The 22,447-nt window shown below is 40.5% G+C and overlaps 2 protein-coding genes across 6 annotated transcripts in view; one reads left to right on the forward strand and one right to left on the reverse strand.

The window, feature by feature from the left end:
• The first annotated feature begins 275 nt into the window (after window positions 1-275).
• On the forward strand, window positions 276-18,761 carry MPPE1 (metallophosphoesterase 1). Of its 4 annotated transcripts, none has more exons than XM_063130537.1 (11): window positions 276-527; window positions 2,735-2,993; window positions 3,591-3,957; window positions 7,205-7,313; window positions 8,856-8,959; window positions 11,101-11,181; window positions 12,320-12,428; window positions 13,806-13,877; window positions 13,988-14,110; window positions 16,893-17,033; window positions 18,296-18,761. In XM_063130537.1, the coding sequence occupies exons 3-11, from the start codon at window positions 3,704-3,706 to the stop codon at window positions 18,476-18,478; spliced, it is 1,176 nt and encodes a 391-aa protein (XP_062986607.1). In that variant the 5' UTR covers window positions 276-527; window positions 2,735-2,993; window positions 3,591-3,703; the 3' UTR covers window positions 18,479-18,761. The 4 variants fall into 4 exon arrangements, with proteins under 4 accessions (XP_062986607.1, XP_062986609.1, XP_062986608.1 ...); XM_063130539.1 differs by having other exon boundaries at window positions 2,735-2,800; XM_063130538.1 differs by lacking the exon at window positions 2,735-2,993 and having other exon boundaries at window positions 276-523.
• GNAL (G protein subunit alpha L) overlaps window positions 17,035-22,447 on the reverse strand; it is a 146,592-nt gene continuing 141,179 nt past the window's right edge. For both annotated transcript variants that reach the window (XM_063130531.1, XM_063130533.1), the window contains exon 12: window positions 17,035-21,968. In XM_063130531.1, coding sequence (XP_062986601.1) covers window positions 21,822-21,968 — 147 coding nt within the window. In that variant the 3' untranslated portion in view covers window positions 17,035-21,821. The remainder of the gene's footprint in view (window positions 21,969-22,447) is intronic.

Consider the following 22,447-nt stretch of genomic DNA (forward strand, 5'->3'; position numbering starts at 1 on the left):
CCGCACATCCTGCAGAGCCCTGGCAGAGCACATGCACGCGTGTATGTTTGGAGAAGCCTGAGATTTCCCCGATGCGCCACCCACGAAGCCTGGCTCTGCAATGCCTGTCCCCCGTCACCACCTGCGACGGCAGCTGCCAATGAAAACGCCGCGCTGCCTCCGGGAGCCATGCGGCGCCCAATCCAACTGCAGCCGCCTCCACGGGGTCAATGAGAGGTACACGGAACCGGTCATTCAGAGAGCAGCTAGTCCTGCTCCGCCGCCGGCGAGGCATTCGTAAGCTCCGAGAGCACAGCTTCCTGCTGCTCCACAAAAAGACGGGGGGCAGGGAGGGAGCGTTCCAGACGTGCAGCAGAAACCCGTGCAAACCAGGCGGCCTTTTCCCTTTGGCCTCCTGAGGCGCGCTCTTTCCTTCCGGGGACTCCTGGTCGTGGCTCGCCAGTTCTACGCGCTTGGAAGGCGCCGGAGAGTCCTTGGCGTGGCGACCCTCGCTCTGCTTTGGGCGGCACTTTCCTCCCCGGGGGTGAGTCGCGGCATCTCTTCGGTCGTGGTGTGGAGAAGGGAGACGGCTTGTAAGGGGAAAGAGATTTGCTTTCGCCTTCCGTCTTTTCTAAATACTTTTCCTTCTACAGAAGAAAGTCAGCGAAAGCTTCCTGGGTTTGTTTTGTTTTGTTTAAGGCGCTGCTCTTCCAAGTCTGCAGCAAAAAACGGCCCTACTTGCCGTGTCCCTTCGAAAAGCCCCCCGTGGGGAAATGTCGGACGTTGTACAGAAGGTGGGGTGACTTTCGTTGGGGCGGTTCTTTGGACGTTTTGCGAGTGTGGTGGACTCCTCTGATGCCCCTACTCGGTCCATAGGAATGAGTGCAAACTAGGACGCATCCGATTATGCTTTCAGGCAGACAGAATTTGTCATTTTAGGTAGCCTTGCTGATATATTAATTAAAATACAAAGCAAACAACAGCAGCAACAACAAAAAACGTAATCCCCGAAACGACTGCAATGCAATGTCTTTATTAAGCCCAATTAAAAGTCACAAAGTTCTGAGCAAGCTTTTCAGTTAGGCAGAACTCTTCTTTAGGTGGGATCTTCTAGAACACAAAATGGGATGGGAAGAAAAAGATAATCGGTGGGTATGATGAATTGCAGTTGGATGGCTGCAAATTAGGAGGTTTGTTCATCATGCCCAGCAACACCTTGGCTTTTTGCTGCCCTGTTTCCTTTTTTGCGGGTGACGGTGGGGAGGAGGGGAATTTAACATTACCCTGAAGAAGAATTCTGATGAACACAAAAGCTTGCTTTCTGCTTTGTGAGATTTTACTGGCTTGTAAGGAAGATGCTATGCCACTGTTGATTTAGGATAATAATTCTAGAGAGCTTTAGAATGTTCAAAGCACTACACATATAAGTGTTTCTCACTAATTCTCACTAACAGTCTTGAAAGGTGTGAATAATCCATAGCATCCATATTATTCTCATGCTGTAGTGTGGTTTGATAATTCTAGACCCTGGGATTAATGCTTTTATGTCCCCCAATCCCCCACCCCTCTTTAGATGGTACTTCACTTACTTTAAAATGCTTATTCTGCTGACTGGGGTCCTTGACATTGGTCTTAAAATCTTTATTGATTTAATAACAGAGAGATAATTTGAACTGGAGCTACTGTGGTGCCAAGTTTCATCTCTGTATCTTTAAAAATGATGGAGATAGAAGCATTTTTGATAATTCCCATTAAAGTAGAGCTGCCCTTTGGGTGGGGAGGATGGAAAAAATCCGGATTTTTTTCAGATAAATCCCCCCCCCCCGATTTGTTACCAAAAATCCTGACAAATCCGGGTTTTTCCTGACCAGAAGACCAGATTTCCCCCCACCCCAGGCTGGAAGTCCTACACCCCTGCTTTATATTTGATGATGATGATGAGACATGATCTCAGTGCTCCATACATGCACTGGTATATTTTGGTCGGGTTCGCACATCATGCTAAACCACTCTGCAAATAAACCACAGTGGGTGGTTTGTTTGCGGAACAACCAACAGTAACACCCATCAGACAACTGGGTTTGCCATGGCTTGTTCTCCCCTCAGTCCTCCAACTGGCTCCAGCATGTATCCCAGGGGACTTTGTGGCAAAATCCATCTTGTCTCTCCCTCCCTGCTTTGACCCCTGCCCGTTCTGTTCCCTGGCTTTTTACTTTTTGGTGCCTCAAAAATCTGAGGGTTTTTTTTTAACTATCTGGTAACCACAGGAGTAAGTGCTTTGGAAAGGAGGGGTGGGGAGTTAATATCTCCCATTTTAACTGGAGAGTCAGGGGAGTGTTGAAAAAGTAGGAGACACTGAGAAATATCAGTACAGCTCTTAAAAGTGGGAGGATCACATTGGCAAGGAGGAGATACTGTCTCCACCTTTTGAAGCACTTAATCCTTTTGCTCTCCCCCTCCCCCACCCCAAATTTCTGTGGTTCTAAATTGTGGCACTGGGTCCCTCCCCCGGTCCTTTGTAACTGCATGCAAATTAGCTGATATGCAACCTCATCTTACTAGTTTCTTTGTATGTTACCTGCACTTTGTTGCTCCAATTGACAGCTGAAACATACAAGAAAATAGACCAGACAAGACCACATATCGGATAGCTGTAAGTGCGCACTTGTGAAAGACATGATGATGATGATGATGATAACAAAAACACGGACACATTTGCACATTTTTGAGGCACTGGCAGTTTTTTTAAAAAAAGATGCCGGGGAATGAGTGACGGTTCTTCCAAAGTGCTATTTTGGCATCGCCGGAAGGGCAGTCACTGGTGAGATCACGAAAAGTGAGCAAGACAGTGTTTTTTGCCACTGTTGCTAAGCAGCTTTGTAGTTGATTGCCGCAACCCACAATAAAATTGACCTCCTGGGTTGGAACACACGAAAACCAAAAAAATAAGCCACCCTGCAGAAAACACTCCTGGTTCAGACAACACGACAACCCACCATGGCTGGCTGCCCATGGTGAGTTGTTGTGTAGTGTGAACCAAACTTTAAGTGTTCTGATAGGATTCACTGTTTTTATTTTATTTTATTTTTGGTATGCTTTTAGGATGTTTTTAGTATGTTTAACAATGTATACTATGTTTTTAATCAGTATTTTATGTATTTTATACCTACTGTTGTTCCTTGCCTCAATCAAAATGGAGAGGCGGGCAAGAATTTATTTATTTATTTATTTATTTATTTATTATTGCATTTTTATACCGCCCAATAACTGAAGCTCCCTGGGCAGTTCACAAAAATTAAAATTGTTCTTTTTTCTTCTGCTGATAAACCAGAGACAACTTTATGTATAATTTATTTAGGAGCAGAAAATGTCAAAAGCACCATAAATGAATGGTATTCCTCACATGATTTCTTATAGTTATACATTAAATATAAGTTGAATATACACTTGACTTTTACGATAACTCAGCTTTCTTATGCAGTGACTTTATTGTCTCAGTTCAGTACTACAGAACTTTAAAGTGATTTGGATATATGTGAGATGTGACTGATAATTCAAAATCTGTGTTGAAAACACACACTGTAAAATACTATATTTTATGTTTCCTGCAGAGTTCCTGGCTGGTATGAAGAACTGTTTGAAGCACACGGTTGACTTACTGGCCTGAAAGGTGGATATTAGTACCATCTATGGGGAGAAAGAAGAGCTACCTGTGTGTTTTAGTATGGCGAACAGTTTCTCTTGGAGGAAAAGAGGCACTTTAGCCCTAAAACTTTTGACTTTTATTATTTCTGTGTTGCTCTTCTGTGAATTTTTAATTTATTACATAGTTATAATTCAGTGTCACTGGCCTCATTTGAAAGCTCAGACTCCAAGGACTAGTGAACAGACATCAGATTCTGTCTTGAAAGCTATGTTTTTAGCAGATACTCATTTGCTTGGTGAAATCAATGGACACTGGGTGGACAAGCTAAGGAGGTAAGAACTAAACACCAGTAATATCCTCCAGTTGACTGGTCGATATATATTTCCAATCAGCCTGTTATGTACCTGAAAACTAGGGTTGTTTATTTCTTAGAGTTATTTATATACCACCTTTCAGGGTAATGATCCTTTCATGGTGGATTACAAGTAAGATAACAATATATTAATAAAAAGCATCTTAAATAATATTAAAAGTGACTTATAAGGATCTGTCCCAGAGGGTAGTTGAGGGAGGGACAGTCCAGTTGGTACAAGGCCTGAGGTGAACTTGGCTTGCCTGACTCTCTCTCTTGGAATCTTTCCCACAGGGCCATTAGTGCTAATGTGGAATAAGTGCTTCTTGCTTGCTTCTTTCTCTCTCTTCTGGGGTCTTCCCACAGAGCACTGCTAAAGAACCTGCTAAAAGCCTATAAGTTGACTGAGCATCTGCTTTCTAATCCATTAATTTAAATTTAATTGGAATATTGCCCAAACCTCCATATTGGTGCCTTTCTGCAGATGCTGGATGGATCAAAATGTAATTGTCATGACATTATACGGCACACATCTTTTAACAGCCATAACTGTGGGAGGAACCCTATCCGTTCTAGTACCAAATGCCATCCATTTAGAGAGAGGGCCCAGATAAGATTCCAAAACTGTCCAAGGTGGAAAATCAGATCTAAACAGAAAAACAAAAACCAAAATTTAGTACAAGTCAACAAATAAGCCCACTGATAACAACTAAAATCCAGAAAACCAAATTGACCTTCTTTAATTGGAAGTTGCGTCTTTTTCCAAAGAAAATTGTGGCAAAGAGGAAATAGAGGTCTTCCAAGTATAACATAAACAATCCGACTTGAAATATATAAAATTGACATTTATATGATAATTTCCAGGTTTGAGAAACAACCTTTAGAAGCCTTTTGTTTTAAAGATTCTGCTTGTTGTATGAATATATAAAAGCCATTTCTCCTGGTCATGCTGTGCTTTCCAGCATGAATCACACCTAAAGGCCAGAATGGAAGCTTGGCAGGAGCCCTGGAGGGGAGGGGGCTGTATGTCAATGTACTTGAAGTACAGAGATATGTTGGGTCCCCTCCAGTTTTGGAGTTATTTATTTGTTTTGTACCCTGTCTTTCTATCAAGAGAATGGCATGCAAGGCTGCTGGCAATCATAGATAAATATAAACTTGATTAAAGCAAATATTTTAAAAGCACAACTATAACTAAATAAAAATCGCTTCCAACCCGAGACCAGCTGACATGCCAAAGGCCTGGTAGAATGAAAATGTCTTTGCTGCCAGCAGAAGAACGGCAGAGAGGGAGCCAACCAAGCATCCCTCAGAAGGCCCTTCTCTCCCATTGCAATCAAACGTGCCTCTGAAGGCAGCAGTACTGAAAGAAGGGTGTCTCCCATAGACATGTGCAATGGATGTGCCGGGTGTGCCCAGGCATACTCTAATGTCTCAAGCAATAAATGCTGAATTGAGGAGGCCTTTGAGTAGGGATCCAGAGGGGGATCCAGACACAGCGGGAACGGTCCTCCGGCTGCTCCGCCACACTGAAGAACTCTTGCCTCTGAGAGAGCAGTGTTGCCCCTGGCAGCAGGAGCGAAAAGGAATCGCTCTGCTGGGAGCCTCCCTGCCAGGAGCCACACTTCAAAGAGGCCAGGAGGTGGGCCCCGAAGGCTAATATCGCTCCTTCATAAGCCTCCCCTCTGTTCAGTATCACCACAAGGCCCCACCAATGCTGGGACTTCAGGAGTGTCTCCTCACCCCCCCCCCCAACTGCAGTGGTCCTCTTGTGGTCAGACTAGCCAAATGTGGACTAGGGCATCAGTGTCTACAGTGTTTAATAAATAAATGAATAAAAACAATGTCCTTTATGATTGAGTATTCAATAAATGTTCGCCTTTAAAAAAAAATCCCTAGGTGCACACCCTGATGAAATGTGCTGTGCATGCTTATGGTATCTCCCAACAAAACTTGAGAGAAGGCGGTCTTTCACATAACCTGTTCCCAAGCCATATAACCCTTTAGAGGTCGTAACCAGGATTTTGAATTCTGCCTGAAAAGAGAATCAGAGGTCAGTAGCCAGTGAAGTTCTTGTAACAAGGGAGCCATGAGTTCCCTGTAACCAGCCACAGGAAACAATCTGACTGCAGCATTCTGGACAAGCTGAAGTTTCTGAGCAGTTTTTGAAGGCAGAACCATGTAGAGAGCATTACACTAGACCACTTGGGATATAATAAAGGCATATCAGACATCTGTAAGAATGAATGATCATGGATGTGGAAAACAAATGCATTGCATTTTCCTGCTGCAGCTGAGCAGTAGGCAGAGAAGGGCTTAAGTCCTTGGGCCGTAAAACCAGCTTGCAGATTCTTTGTCAGCAGTGGCAGCCACACTGGCTTCCTGAACGATCATGGAAAGAGGAAGGGTGTGCATACCAGGACACACCTACTTCTTTATTACACTTGTGCCCTGCCTTTCTTCAATGGAGATGGGCCCAGCTCTTGCAGTGTGAGACTGCTCTGCTCCTCCCTCCTCCCACACCAAGAACATCTTGACAATCGGAGGCACTGCACACGACACCAACGGTGACCTGGTGGTATGCAGCGTGCACCATTGTTGTGACAGTCTGAAGTTATATAATCTGTTATAGCAATGGCTTTTGGATTATTAGGGTTGCCATACTTCTCTGAAGGTGTTATAATCTTGGCTCACATATTGCCAGTAATAAAATTGGTTGTTCAGTTCTTCTCTTTCTTGAGCTGCTTGCTGTATGTTGACATCTAATATAGATCAAGAACTAGGCGTCAAACTTTGGGTAGTTCAACAATGATAAAAGCCTCCAAATCAAATCATTCTGCTCCCTGACCTAAAACTTTGATGCTACATCTATACGTTAGGGGTGCAGTTGACTGGGAACTTCTGCACAGCTTTGATAGTTACGCTCTTGTGCAGGTCTGGCTCATTTACTGGGATTCCTAAAGTTGTATCCAATGTTAGTCCTACTTCGAGTAGATGCATTGAAATGAATGGGACTTAAATTAGTAGGACTAATATTAGATACAATCCCTAATGTTTTTTGTTTTATAACATCTGCTCCAGATTTTTTTTAAAGCATGTCTAAACGATGTCAAAGAAAAGCCCAGTTCTATGCATATCTGCACCCCTTTCTTCTTGGCTCAGCCTTGGCAAGCTTGTTGCAATATTATTTGAAATGTGTTGGTCTTGTATCTTTTTTCTTCCCTTAGAGAATGGCAAATGGAGAGAGCCTTTCAAACTGCCCTCTGGCTTCTGCAGCCAGAAATAGTTTTTATCCTTGGTGATGTCTTTGATGAAGGAAAATGGAGCTCTTCCCAGGTAAGTGTGTGAAATGTTAAAGTGTTCTTGAAGCAAAATAGGGTTTTATTGAAATTGTGCACAAAAGGCAGAGGCTACGAAATTAATAAAGTTCTTTTAAAGCTTTTGTTCATAGCAGCCCTTACTAACCAGCATCCTAATCCATAACTGTTAAAGTACTTGAAGATCTCTGAAGTCATTGGGCCAAATGTACCTGAAGTACTAACATTCCATCTTTACTAGGTAGTGTATTGAACTGCATTGATAGCAGATTCCCTTAGCATGGCTAAGCTCAAGGACTGGAGCTGCTCTGTGTTCTGCCACCAGTTCCCACTGCTCAATTTTAAGAGAAAGGAAGATGTGTATATCAATCGGAGTTCACCAGCTGGCACCAGGCTACCCTTGAGTTAGGCAGCAAGATTTCTTTATAGTAAAGAGCAGTGTGGAAAACTCTTATCAGCGGTTCCATGAAAAAAGATCTATATAGGATTTATTTTTTGTTTGTTTGTTTGTTTCTGTTTGCTCACCTGCGTAAAACTAGGTGAATGCGCTGGGTAGATTCTGTTTGTGTGTTTAAATCCAGATTTCCATTCAACACATTCTTCAGAAAACTGAACCAGTGTATCTGGAATAGGGCAATCTAAAACATGTTAGACAAGTCATATGACTGATTTAACATGCACAAAATCAGTGAAAATCAATTTATGCTGACTTAAGCAGTTGCTAATGGTAGTGAGAAGCAATCCTTTATCAATATTAGTGTCAGTTTAGTCAGCAGCTCAAAGTGGGACACAACGACATAATCCAGATTTCTGCTGTTAAAAAAATGCAATCCTACTGAGATACTGATATTTATAAAGAAAATTTAGGGAAATGATCCAGTGTTTGCATTTCTTTATGACCTGGTTTGGATGACATGACAGCCCACTGTGGGTTAATTAAGCCTTGGGGTGTCTGTCATTATGAATATGCAATCCCCAGCTGAGGGTTACCTGGTTGGCGGGGATTATTTGTGGGTAAAACAACCCTTGCAGAAACCATGGTCTGTTTTAGGGTTATGTAAGGGTTGTTTAATCCTCAAATTACCCCTGCCAGTTGGGTTCGCATGACACAACAAGCCACCCGGAGCGTACTTATTCATATTGGCAGTTGACATGTGCTGCAGCTCCTCATAGGTAAATTTATCCATGTGTTGTGTGTCCTGGTTATGTATGTGCTTAAAATGTATTATTACTGATCATTAAAACATAGGTAGGCAACCTGGTATCTTTAAGATTTTTTGGAGTAACCCCCCACCATTGGCCATGCAGGCTGGGTCTGATGGGAGTTATAGTCTAGAGGATACCAGGTTCTCTCCCCTTGTTCTTAAGCCTTTCCATAATTTTACTTGCAATATTAATATTGTGTAAGTAGCTGTTCTTAGCTAGCTAATAGTAATGGCTATTGGCATTTGACTATCAGTGATAATTAGCAGAGATATGAAACAAATGGTAATACCTATTGAAAGTGATAAAATGCAAATTGAATTATACAGTATTAGAACTTTTGTACATTTTCCTGCAGGCCTGGTCAGATGATGTAAGACGCTATCTGAAAATGTTTAGGCATCCAGCCCAAACTGAAATAATGGTTATTGTTGGCAACCATGACATTGGCTTTCATTATGAGTGAGTATTTTTTTAAAAACACACACAGCAGGATTCAGTGAAAGCTGAGAATTGTCAACATGAGAATAACTGTCCAGATTCCACTGTAAAATGAAAGCCTTTAATATATATATTTGAACTGGGAGGAGGGGTTCAAGGAACACTCTGACAAATGCAGATCACATATTCTGCTTTCCCCCTTTTTCTGCAACCTTATAAGATGAGAGCTGGGGAAAGTCCAATTTCAATGCTGTCATACTTCTGGAAGCAACATTTTGCCCTATCGAGTGTTTGAAGTCAAATGCTTAGACCCATTGTGAATTACAGCTGTGCTGACATTACCATTGATCAGGTTAGAGGCAAGAGTGCTTTTTAGTGTACCCTAAAAATCTGCTCCCTTCCACTTTCTCATTATATTTCCCACATCAGTTGCAAGCAATTGTTGCCCTCTAACAGAGCTCTTTGTCTCCTTCGCTGTGATTCTAACCAATTAGGGATTATGTTGTGAATGTGATGACGTCAAATAATGGGAACTAGCTATGTAGTGACATCAGTTAGCTCTGACCCACTTCTATCCAATGCACATCCAAAAGTGCATCTTGAAAGATATTTTCTGTTTTGCTGCACTGCAGTGGTTTCATCGCCATAGTGTGACAAAACAGTAAGCATCAGCCTGGTCGCTGAGATGATTGGGACCTATTCTGTCTCCCATCCCTTTCAGGCACCTTGAAAAATTCTTTAAAATAGGAGGAATGTTTTGAAGTGTCTGAAAATGTTTCCAAAATTTGACATCCTCTAATGCGGATGTTATTTTATTTCCAAAAATTTATATCAGGCTGTTCATTTTTAAAAAAAACAAAGAAATACATACCAAAGCAATTCGTAAAATAAAAACCTAACAAAATTGAATAGAACCATTCAATAAAACAGTATTAAAATGCTAACATATCTCATTTAGCTGGCAGTGCTAGTAGTCAAGAAGATTCCTAGGCAACAGATGTGTCTTTCGTTGTTGGAGAAAACATTCCACACTAGGAGTCTGCCTGGTCTCGATCGGGAGATCATTCCACCTGGTGTGCGCCACAATGAAAATAGTGAAAATATTTCCCCTTTAGTTGACATATGATACATTAGCATAACTTCAGCAGCTGATCTTGTGTAGCTGGCTGAGCTGTGCAGCCAAAGTCAGAGATAGCCCAATTATGTCTAATCTATACTAAAAGAATAGTCCTGTTGTTGTTGTTGTTGAGGGTTAAAATGCAGCCAAATGACCCAAAGTGCTTTGGGTGTTGTATTGACAGTGAAATAGCTTCCCCCCAAAATGGCATGAGAACTGCAGAATAGGTGCTTGTGTCTCTAGCCAGCTTCATACACCTGAAGGTTATTTTTGTGTGTGGGCAGTTTAAATTTTGAGCTTTCTTAAATTCTGTGGTCATGGAAACTTAGACTGACTGTAAGGCTGGAATAAACCCAGAAGTCATCAGGTTTGGCTCATCTGTGCCTAGTCAGTTCTCTAATAATTCTTAATCCCTGTTCAATAGTGTTTACAAGCAGAGAGCAAGTGCAAAGAAAGTAACCAAGCCAAGGTGTTTTCAGATAAGGAAAGACTTAGTGAAACACATCCAAATTGCACAGTGAATGGAAGCAGACCCCACTGGTGCTAGTCCAGTCTTCCCCAGGGCTCTTCTGATTTAACCTGGTATTTAGGGGTTCATCAGACTGGCGTTTTATTGCACACTTGCTACTGCCCACTTATGGTTTTTCACGCGTCCTTTACAAACTGCCTTCCACCTCCCACTCCTTGCCTTTTTTCCGTCACAAAATGGACCCTTTTTAATCCGACTTTTTTTTTTTTGGAAACGGAACGTGCCGTGTTCTTCTGCTGTGTGCAGGAAAAGCGCCGCAATAAAAACGTCCCCTAAATGGACTATGTGAACTTTGTTTACTTCTTCTTTCTTCTCCGGGAGAAAGAAGAAGAATTGTGAGACAGGAGCAGGGGCGGAGAAGCGATGGTAGGGAACCGTGATTTCGCCCCCTGTCTGAGGACTCTCTTAGATAAAAGATCAATAGAAAGCTCAAGAGTTGGCTGTTCAATCTCCAGCAAAAGATGCGTGTGACTAATTCTGAATTAAACATACTACTCTTTTTGTTACTACACACAGAATGACTGCATTCAAACTGGAACGTTTTTCTAAAGTTTTTAACTTCACTTCAGAAAAGCTGGTAACTCGGAAAGGGATAAAGTGAGTATGGCATTTTGTTTATGGACACCTTGTAATATTTATTAACACCATGTATCTTGGCATTTACAGGAAGTTGTCAGCTACACAGTGATGGTATCCTAATCCACTGTAAATAAATAATTAACTGTGAATCTATTTCCTGATCTGAGAATCATATTCTGGCTATCCTGAGAGGGCCTTTTTTTAAATATATGCCTGCTACAAAAATAAGAACCAATGCTCATATTCCTTTTGTAGTCATGAAAACCTAATGCCAGGTTTAAAATGAAGAACTCCTTAAGAACACTTGTAGAAGCTATTTTGAGTTCTGTAAACCACATTTGTATCATAACTAAATCTTTAGGCTACAGTTCTGTGCACTCTACTGTGGGAGTGACTCCTATTGAACAGAGCTAAGCTGTATTTTGAGGCTCCCCAGTGTTGAAACTATGCCTATTTATATAGATGATAATGCAACAGGTTTTTATTTTGTGCCAAATCACACAAGGACCGGGAATCATCCTTAGGGAGGGAGGATGCAGTCTCAGTTTTAAATTAGTTGAGGGGCCATATCTGAGAATGAATTATATATTCATATACACACTCTCTCCCCTGTGACATTTCCCCCCTCTTTGTCACATACGTGTCTTCTCCCATTTACCAACTTGATTGGCACCTTTGCCAAGGAAAGAAGCTGATACTAAAAAGAGGAAGGAATGTGACATTTCACTTTCCCCCCCATACTGAATGCATGTTCCCTAGGAGTAATTCCCACTTTACTGGCAGCATGTCCTTCCTTGACCCTTTAGAAATCCTACAACCGCCTGATGAGACCCATGGAGATAGGACTGAGACCACTTTGTTGCAAGGGATGAGATGGGAAGGAGAAGAAGCCTGATTTGGCCCAGGGTTGCTCATTCCTGTTGTAAGCATATAAAATAATGTAGAATTCTACTGCTTTGGAGCCTGCAGAGCCTCTGAATTTACTCCGGCGGTTTTGGAAAACGCTGCACTGCATTTGGAGTACATGTCCAAAAACTCTGTCTGGACTGGATACAATGCTTCTATCTCGTTGAGGTTTCTTTTAGCATGGAATCTCTCCACACACATATTTATATATACAGTATAAATGACATTCCTTTTCCTCTTATGCACTTAGTTTTATCATGGTGAACAGTGTTGCCCTGGAGGGTGATGGCTGTACAATCTGCAGAACAGCGGAAGCAAATCTTGCTGAGCTCTCTCACAAACTCAACTGCTCCTTGCAGGTAAGGTTCGCATCAGCTCATTAGGAAGGCCCGTCAGGGTAATGAAGCGTTACATTGAGGTGCTCAAAGAAAGTTTCTAAACTGAGAGTCTAGGTTGTTCCTCTTTCGTTTTCCAAACTATTACTGGGGAGTTCAGTTGCTTCAGTGTGCACGCAGAATTATCACGTCTGTCACCTCCCTTCATATTAATGCTTGGAAAGCTGCTTTTTCCATTGAAGTGAATGTGAAATCACTGAATTGGAACATGTGTACAGTAATGATAGTTGCAAAAGTTGCATCTGCTTTGGCCATTGAACTGTCATTGTACCTGAGCTTGAATCCCCTCTGATGCTATACCAATGTTTGAACTCAGTAGTGGATTAGGGCCAGAAAACCAAAGTTCTTCCGAGACAACAGGAAGGTACTAGTGGAGAGTGGTTTGTCTGACGTTGTGAGGGTGTCATGCTGTTTTGGATGGGATTATATTCCCTCTGAAGAACAAACTTTGTTGTTGGTTTAATATTTTCATTTGAGGCTCAAATGGCCTCTGGTATGCAGTGTCTTCCAGTAGCTTAAGCTGGTATCCCACCTAGGTCCTCTCTTGAGTAGTGATAACCTAGCTAAAGTTATTTACGCCCTAGTAACCTTCTGGTTTGGATATTGCAATACATTGTACATGGGTCTGCCTTTGAAACTCCAGTTAGTACAAAATGATACTTCCAGGTTACTGGCACCATCTCTGTAGATCATATGTTGCTTGTTTCCATTTCTGGGCACCATTCAAAGTGCTGATTACTGATAAAGTCCAATGGTTTGGGGCCTAGGTGTTTGAGAGAGACTTCTTTCTACTGCCTGAACCTTGTGGTCAACCTCAGATGCTGTTCTCTGTTTCCCATATCATGTTAGGTGCATGGTTGACTGGAGAGAGGGGGACTTCTTAGTTGCAGCATCCCATTTGAGGATTGCCCTCTCCAGTGGGGTTTACTGGTGCCAACTCTCATATCATTTCAGTGCTAAATGAAGACTTTTTATCTGTTTCCTGAATCGTACAATTTGTGTTTTCCTGCTGCTTTTGGCTGTTCTGTTCTGTTTTGTTATTGTTATGTATATGTGTCTCTCTGTGTGTTGTTACTCTATTGTAAGATGGCCTGGAAGTTTTACTTCCAGGTCTTGGGTTTTCTCTGTCTCTAGTGCATCTGCTGCCTCTACCCTGAGCCAGCAGTTCCTTGTAGATGGCAGGCATATCTTCTTTTAAACTTCTAGGTTGGGAGTTCGGACATAGCCATGGCCATTGCCTTGTCATGCCGTTCTCTAGATCTGACATTCTAACCTTCCATTTGCTCCTCTATAAAGCAATACCGGGTGTGTGAAAAAAATCTTTCTGATTTTTGTTGACAGGAGCAAATGCAGTTCAAGAAAAGATGCAACGATATGGACAAACTCCCAACTTCAGTTCCAATTCTGTTACAGGTGTGTTGGAAGACCATGGTAGAACTGGGGTATCTTTGGACTTTAATTTGCACACATACATTAAAGACATTATTAATGAGCTGCTTGGTGCTTGTTTTACAACCTTTCAGCATTATCCTCTTTACAGAAGAAGTGACTCAAAATGTACAGGGGAAGATTCTGCTCCTCTGCATAAAAAGAATGATCTCTTTAGAGAGAAGTATGATGTGCTTTCTCAAGAAGCGTCCCAAAAGGTACGTTCAGTGTGTTCTAAACAGATGCTTTACATCTATGCTTTCTACCATGATAGTTGGAGGTGTACAAGCTACTCTTGACAAATGGGTATTGATCCTATATATGAATATAACTGCAGTAGCATTTTATGCAAAAGAACTCTACTTATTTTGTTGGTAACTTGTAGTTGTAATTATAATTGATTACTGCGATTCGTATTATACATTTATGAGTTTATCACCAAACTTCTAGGACGGCATGTTTCTGAATCAGTCCCTCTCCTCCCTCATGCACTCAACACAATTTTAAGGTGTTTCATTGGTTTGTGTGACACTCTTTTGCTATGGTATGTTTAGAAACTCTGCCTTTATGGGATCATCATCATAAGAAAAATGAGAACTTGCTGGAAATTTCCATTCTCAGAAGTTCCAGAGTGAGCCATTGGTTACTTTTTGGAAGGTCCCTCCTCCTGGTCAATGGACGGGGCTTCTAGCAAGAATGACACCAAGGGGAGGAGTTTCCCCTCATCTCCCTGATTTTATTTATTTATTTATTATTGCCTTTATATCCTGCCTTTTTTCCTGCAAGGAACCCAAGGCGGCGTACATAATCTTCCTCCTCCTCTCCCCTTTATCCTCACAACAACCCTGTGAGGTGGGTTGGGTCTGTGACTGGCCCAAAGTCACCCAGTGAGTTTCCATGGCTGAGTGGGGACTAGAACATGGATCTCCTGACTCCCAGTCCGACACTCTAGCAACTACACCACACTGGCTCGCAAATGAAGCCTGAAAGAAAGCTCCTTAGCCCTAATAAATGAAAAGAATATATTTAGCTGTCTTGAGTACCATTTTTCTTGGTAGAAAGGCGGGGTACAAATATTTTTTTAAAAAAAAGAATTATCACAGAAAAAAAAACACATGGTGTAGTACAACTGCACTAAGAGGTACACACTGAAGAAAAAGCAACAGTAGGCGATCCCACTTCTAATATACCAAATGTAATAATTTTATGCCAAACCAATTTGTACATAATTACATTTTATGTTCCTAAAGTAATAAAGTGACTTTCAATCTGTACAAAGTGCTAATATTGCAGTTTTTTAATTTTTCCTGAAAATTTCTGTTTCCCCCTCCCCCCTGGTTTTCCCCCCGATGGTGTCAAAACTTCTGGAAATTTTACATCCCTACCTACCACCCCCTTTTGCTTTCCCACTCTGCGTACAAGGTGGTAATACCAAGTTCAGGCGGCTGTGCCAGGGGAAGGAAGTTTTGCCTCCTCAGGAATGCTCCTCTCAAAGATGTCTAAGCACAGCCTGAATACTTGCCAGAAAGGGTGTCTTTCTGCCGCAAAAGAAACCAGCTGTTTAAGTAAAATTCAGTGTAGTAACAGCTTGGAGATTTGCCAGGCCAGAAGCCTGCTAGCCAATCAGGACTGGTGTGGGAGCTGAGGGGAAGCCCTGTATGCCAAACAAGAGGAGGTAGAGTCTTCCCCACCCAGTTCTTGTATGGCCCTGATAAAGCTAGATCTTGTATAATCCAGTGCATTAAAGATAGTTTTTGCAAGATTCAGTTGCAACAGCAAATAGGTCCTGTTCTCCTTTGGCATTCATTTAGCTTCTGCTGACCCTCTAAGCCAAATACTTGCAAATATTAAGCATCTCAAAGTATAGGAGGGCGTTTATTTTTGCTTGCTTTAATGTGATGCCCTCTTTTAGGGGTATACTTTATTCCAATGGACTATGTGCTTGTGGCTCAGATGAAATCAAGAGTACGCCATGTTTTTCATTTCTGTAATTTTGATCAAGATCTCAGCAATGAGTTAATGAACTCATTAATTTCTTTGTGTCCTGGAAGTTTGTCTGAATATGTTTGTTTTCTTCTTTCTGATACAAGAGTCTGTTATAGACTCTTGTAGCTAAATATTTGCTGAGAGCAATGATACTGTTTACAATATTATCGAACAAGGTTAATTTTTCTGCTAGTTTTTCTTTTCTTTGTATAGAGATATTCCATTTATGTTTTAGGATTTTACTTCTGTAAGTCAAGCAATGGCTTTACATTTTATTTTTCTGTGTCTATTGTTGTGTAATTCTTATTTTAAGGTCTGTTGACTGGATCAATATGCTGATTGATTCAATGTAGCCAGGCATATTGGGAGTTGAAGAACCTGTGCAAGTCTGCTCTGAGACAGGCTGTGGGTGCAGTCTGTGCACAGCACCCTGCCTTGGCTAATCAAGAATACCTTGCACCATCGTCCATGTAGTTGGTAGGGGGTAGTCATGTGTGGAGGATGCAACTTTTGAGGCTGTGACTAGGTAGGGCCTGCCAATGGAGAAGTGGCTGGTGACATCCCAAGGAAATTTCTTCTTAAACAATGTTTTCTCCTTAACCATGGATTTTGAACCTAACAGCTTCTGCTTTAGAAGATGAAAAAGAGAAGGCAAAAGATGGGTATACAGTTTGCAATGGTTCTTTGGGTCTTGTAACTGCATGGTAATTGGTGGGCCTACAGTATCTGGTTGATCTAGCCCTTGCCTGGAAGTCCAAGAACCCTTGGTAGAGCTGAGTCTCTATCCCTGTGCTCTGCCAAAAGCTATGCTAGACAAAAGGCTTGGGGTCAGTTGTGCTTCTGGTCCTTAGAACTGGGTTATTCCCTGTACTGATAGCATTATATGTATAAAACTTGCAATAAATTAGCACTGATGAAAATAATTAAAGGGAAAATTTGATAGCAAGGTTATGTGGAAAAGTTTTTTCTTATCTAAAAATCTAACTGTCTACAATGTTTTACTTTCTATTATAGTTGTTATGGTGGTTTCATCCTCGCTTGATTCTCAGTGGTCATACCCACAGTGCCTGTGAAGTGTTGCATAATGGGAAAATTCCAGAAATCAGTGTTCCATCATTCAGTTGGAGGAACAGAAACAATCCTAGTTTCATCATGGTAAATTTAAATAATTTTTATTTTCAGATAATTTTCATAATATAAATCAACATAGCAGTCAGCTATTTTCTCAGACTGATGCTACCTGTAAAAAAGCAAAACAAAACAGCTCCTCCCAACCTCTCCAAAAGTACACTTAAGTTGTATACAAAGCACCCACTTTATAAAGCACATACTGGGGGACCCATTCAGCTTGTATAGTGCAAAGTATTTTTGTAGGTTTTACAACAATTTGTAAATACAAGCATATTGAGTATGTTTCTATAAAGATGATGCAGTGTAAACAATTTGACTGCAACAATCATCAGTAGTCCGCAACAAACAGTATTAAGACTTGTTTTTGCTTGGCTGATTTATCCACAAGACCATCTTTCTGCATGGTTCTTTGTCTCTCAAAAGTGCAAGCTATCTATCTCTTAGGGCAGCAACATTCTATTCAGATGAACCTAATTCACAGTTTGCTTACTTTGGGTTTACTAGATTACAACTCTCAGTAGATTAACCAGGAGCGTGAAAAAGTTTCCCAGTTCTAAAACATATTTAAATACTTTAGTCTTCAAAAACCAGTTCTATTCTAACTTTACTTTTTCAGCCTCTTGTGCATGGGGAAAGTCAAAGCAGTTACAGATTTAGTTATAATTTTCAGTTCGTAGATAAAAAAAAAATCTTCCCCACTTGTAACATGTTCTCTCCCTTTTTGTTTCATTCAGAGTGGTTACTTACCAAATAATCCAGCTTACTTCAGAATGTCATCTTTCCAGCATTCAGAAGTATAGAGGATGATTGGCTAATGGCCTAGATTACCTGCAGCACCTCCCTCCCTATTCTACAAGAATATAACTAATCTGGTCACTTCTCATGCTATCTCAAACACTTGCCCCCCCCCCCCAGCATATAGCAGCCATCATCCGACCCAATAAAGCACCTTTAATCTCATTGATTTCAATGGTCTTAAAGGTGTTTAATTCTGTGTTGGATTGTGGCCAGTGCTATTATGGGGTCTGAGACAGTCACGTCTAAAGGAAGAGCCTGCCCAGGTCCAAATAGCAGCTGTAGTATCCTTATTCAGGAACAGGGCTGTTCCAGGGTAGTTTAGTACTTAACAGTAGAATATCTAATATAAATAGTTTTAAAGCTGTCTGTATCTTATCCCCAGAACAGTTGAAAGCATTGATGCTGTGAGAAGAATGGAGCTCTTCTACGTTAATATTATTTAACAACATACAACTGCCTTATAAAATGTTCTTGTTTCCATTTCTCAGGGCAGCATAACAGCGGCAGACTTCTCTCTCTACAAGTGCTTTCTTCCATTTGAGAACACAGTTATTACTATCTACTGTACAGCAGGAGCCGTACTTGTGGTCCTCATCCTAGCTCACTTTCAGCCTCTCATTTCTCCTTTTCATTTTGTTCGGCATTTAATCATTAAGTATAAAGCACTATGAAGAGTCAGACACTTGTAATCAGTCACTGACACACCAAAGCTAAAGAACAGTCCATCAGACTACATTCATGCCAGCAAATGCGTACTTGAATTGCTAGCCCAGAGGCAGGTTGCCTTTACATACAGAAAGTCCTATACAGTTGATATGACTTTTACTACACAGGGTAAATTAACTGAATGCTTCATGCTGTACAAAAATATTGTATTCTACAATCAAATGAATCATTTTCTTGCTAAAGTTTTTGTATCAAATAAGTATATTAAAAGTTTGTAACTGTACACTATGTAAGTCCTAGAAGCCTCCTCTTGTGTCTGCACTAGTGTCCTATGCTTTTAGAGGCTCTGTCTTTCTAATTGGAAACAATTTTAAAGTGTTATTGCTGCGTGACCATCTGATGTGGTACTTTTTCCTCTTGATGTCAGCAATACAAGATGTAGAGTTATTTTACAGTAAGATATTACCAAAACAAAAGGCTATTGGGAAGAAGCAACTTACTAGCCTTAGATGAGTCACTTGGTTTGAGTTAGACATAAATAGTTTTAGATGGCAGTCATGTGACAATCATCAAAACCTCTTGGTAACAGGCTTGCGGAATATTGGCAAACCAGGCAAAAAAACGAGGACAAGACTTCTGCGCTGTTGAAATAGCTGTGTGAAGTCTGTGTATCTCACAGACACATGTCTAAGAGGTCTGGCTGAAATTCTTCCCTGGAATAAGATTATAAGCAGCTGCTCCCCCACCCCGCATGGTTCATACAGAATTATAATGGCATGATGCACATTGTATTAGCATTTTTCTAAAGGAGATGGTCCTGGCCAGAGAACTTCACACTTGGATCTTAAACATTTACATCCCATCTATATTAATGGCATTTTAAAGTAATGAGTTTAAGAAAAAGACTTAAGCAGGGTACTAAACTAAGCCACAGGAAGTCCTGAAGCTGAATTACTTAATATACTTATTTCCCCAGTAAATAAGTGTTTAGGTTATGGTTGAACCAATGCAACATCACACAACGACTGCAGACAGTTACGTTATGGGTAGGGCCCTTTGGGTGCAGTCCATGCTGCATTTGGGAAGTGAGACAATAGGATAGAGAGACAGCTCCCCCATCCCCTTCTCTAACTAGCCACACCTAATTGTATTTTCTCACTTTTAACAGGCAATAGTTTACATTATTAACTTTCTCTTTAGGAGAAGTCTTTTTTCCCCAGTGGTATTTCCAATCATTTCAATGTAAGTGTCTTTTAAACATTCTGAGAATCTGCATGGTTGCCATTAGTTATTAAAATAGGTCAAACTAGCAGTTTCAAAGTGGGTCTTAAATGGGATCTTAAAAGATACAGTACCTAGGAAGATTACTAATTTGACCACTCTGCAGAATTATAACCACAACATGTCCGCCCAGTTATTAGGAAAAGCAGTCTGGGCTTATATAAATAACAAACATGCTCTCCTTATTTAAAAATTGATTCACATTGTGGTTGAAAATATTTCTCTTCCAATTTAAAGCAAAGGATGAAGATAATGCAAGTGATAAGTAATCTATGGCGTTATGTAGGCTAACACTTCTAAATTTGTTATTGCAACTACAAATTTTAAACGTTTGTACAGGTTATCTTAGACACAGGAAACTATGTACTCTGACATAACACCTATGTATAAAATATAAAGCAATCTTATAGTTACGGAGAAGGGCATGCCTTATTGCTACAGCAATTCTTGCTTTTATATTGTACTGTACCACAACTTATTTTGTGAATGTCATTTGCATAAATTATTCAAGTTTGAGAAATATTCACACATTGCGATTCTACAATATTTAAAATAAACCCCACTTTCTAAAGTCTCTTTATTAAGAGAAATGTAATGTCCTCTTGTAATTCTCTTAGGCCAGACAAAAAGGTTATACCTTTTCTTCATTCTTGCAATGTGCACAATGAAAGCGGCTGTTGCAACAAAGATTGAAGAGCCTTTATCTAATGGTGATTTTTACACATTCACAATCTGTGCAATTGTGGAACGTCTTGTGAATGACCAAAGAATTACTGAACATAGTTTTTTTTAAAGGTAAAACAAGAATCTTGATTCCCATGAAAACAACACCAGGTTGCAATTTGGACACTTGAATCAATTTCAGTGTTTTAAAGCTGAGAGTGAGAGAAAGGCATGTTGCTGCAATAGCTGGTAGCAGCAGAATTTACTTGGAAAGGTAAATGACTAAAATTTGCATAATTTATAATTTTTTATACTAAAGAGCTTTTTTTATATAAACCAGAAAAAAAAACTAAACTCTACAGAGAAGATTTTTTTTACCTCCAGTCACTGCTGCAGGTAAAGTTGACATCAAGCTGTACAGCGCAATCAAAAACATACTTACATCTTAGCTCATTTTACAGGTACAGCCATAATCAAGGCACAAAGATCTTCTACAAGTATTTTTTGTCAATAAAATTGTACAAAATAATATTACACTTTACAGTCTGTACAATATAATAATAAACCAGCAGTAAAACAAAATATATTATATATATATTATATATATATATATATATATATATAGGGAGAAGACTAATGTCCAAAAATGATCTAAACTAGTTGGATCATTTGCGGACAGAAGAAACAATGTAAGTGAGGGGTGGATTTTCTGCCTAGGTGCAATAGGCTGAAAAAGTAGCTCTAATTTCAAATGCCTGAGGTGTGTAGAGTCTCAGCTCCAAACCTCCAGAAAAATTGCTCAACTTCCCTGTGCCTCATTATCTACTCTATTTCCTATGCCGATAATGGCTTAAAAGAGGAGGTCATTCATCAGTTGACCTGCAACTCAGTTATGTTTAAAAATTGTGACTGTGTAATAAATATTGTGGTGCTGCTACATCGCGCGTGTATACATCCTCAACAGTATTTCATAACCCTGAAACAAAGTGCATTATTCTTTTCCCTCCGTCTTATCAAGTACTCTTCAGCGTCATGGTAGAAAAGGAATCCATGCACACTATATGTATGACATGGTGTCATCTAGCTAGCAGATACCAGCTTGAACTAACAAGCCTGCTGAAAAAATTTAGCAGGCTATGTCCAATTAAAAATGAAACAAACAAACAAATGCAACCAAACCTAAGGAAACAGAGGTAGCCAAAGGCCTTAGTGGAATGACAAAGAAGTGGCATATAAAAATAAAGCACACATATCGTCCCCTAAAGCATGTACTGGGTTGAAGGGCTAATCAAAGTAAACAAACAGAGGAGACAGACGTATCTATATAGTATCTTCCTCTACTTCATGTGAGGAAGTCTAGAAAGAAAAAGATGTTTAAAACCACAGGCTCCATGGTGTTTGTAATTACAAAAGTTCATACTGCCGAAGATGCATTCTCTGAATGATGTCTCTACAGTCGTTGAACACTCTGCGGATGTTTTCCGTGTCAACTGCACATGTAAAATGTGGGTAGCAGTAATGCTTTCCATCTCCTGTTGCCGTGCTTATTCTCTGCAGGGGATAAGAAAACACACGTTCAAGACTACTTTTTGTCAAAAGGCACAAACTACACCTTCCATTGACCACAAAATAATGGAGCATTGTTTTGAAGAATGGAAGTCTGACTTTTAGAGATGACAAAATGAAAGCATATCCATTCAATGAAGGATAAAGAAAACTCCAAACCACATCCAGAGGGTTATGTGCTTTAATCCTACTTAGTGGGCACACAAACAGACCAGAGGCAAAAGTCAAAAGACAACGAAAGGAGTACTTGACAGAACACTAAACAATTCTGCCACTTATAGGCACTTGATTTGGCAAGTTTGTACTCACTTTCTCAATATACATATAGCTTAATTCCCCCCCCCCCCCGCCCACACACACAGTTTATTTCCCCTTCTAAAGACTAGGAAATCCACAGGCAAATGTATAAATGGACAATAAAGTTACATTCTTATAGGCAATCAAATCAGCGAACATGCTAACCC

The sequence above is a fragment of the Elgaria multicarinata genome, chromosome 7, assembly GCF_023053635.1.
Source record: "Elgaria multicarinata webbii isolate HBS135686 ecotype San Diego chromosome 7, rElgMul1.1.pri, whole genome shotgun sequence".
Taxonomy (NCBI): Eukaryota; Metazoa; Chordata; class Lepidosauria; order Squamata; family Anguidae; genus Elgaria; species Elgaria multicarinata.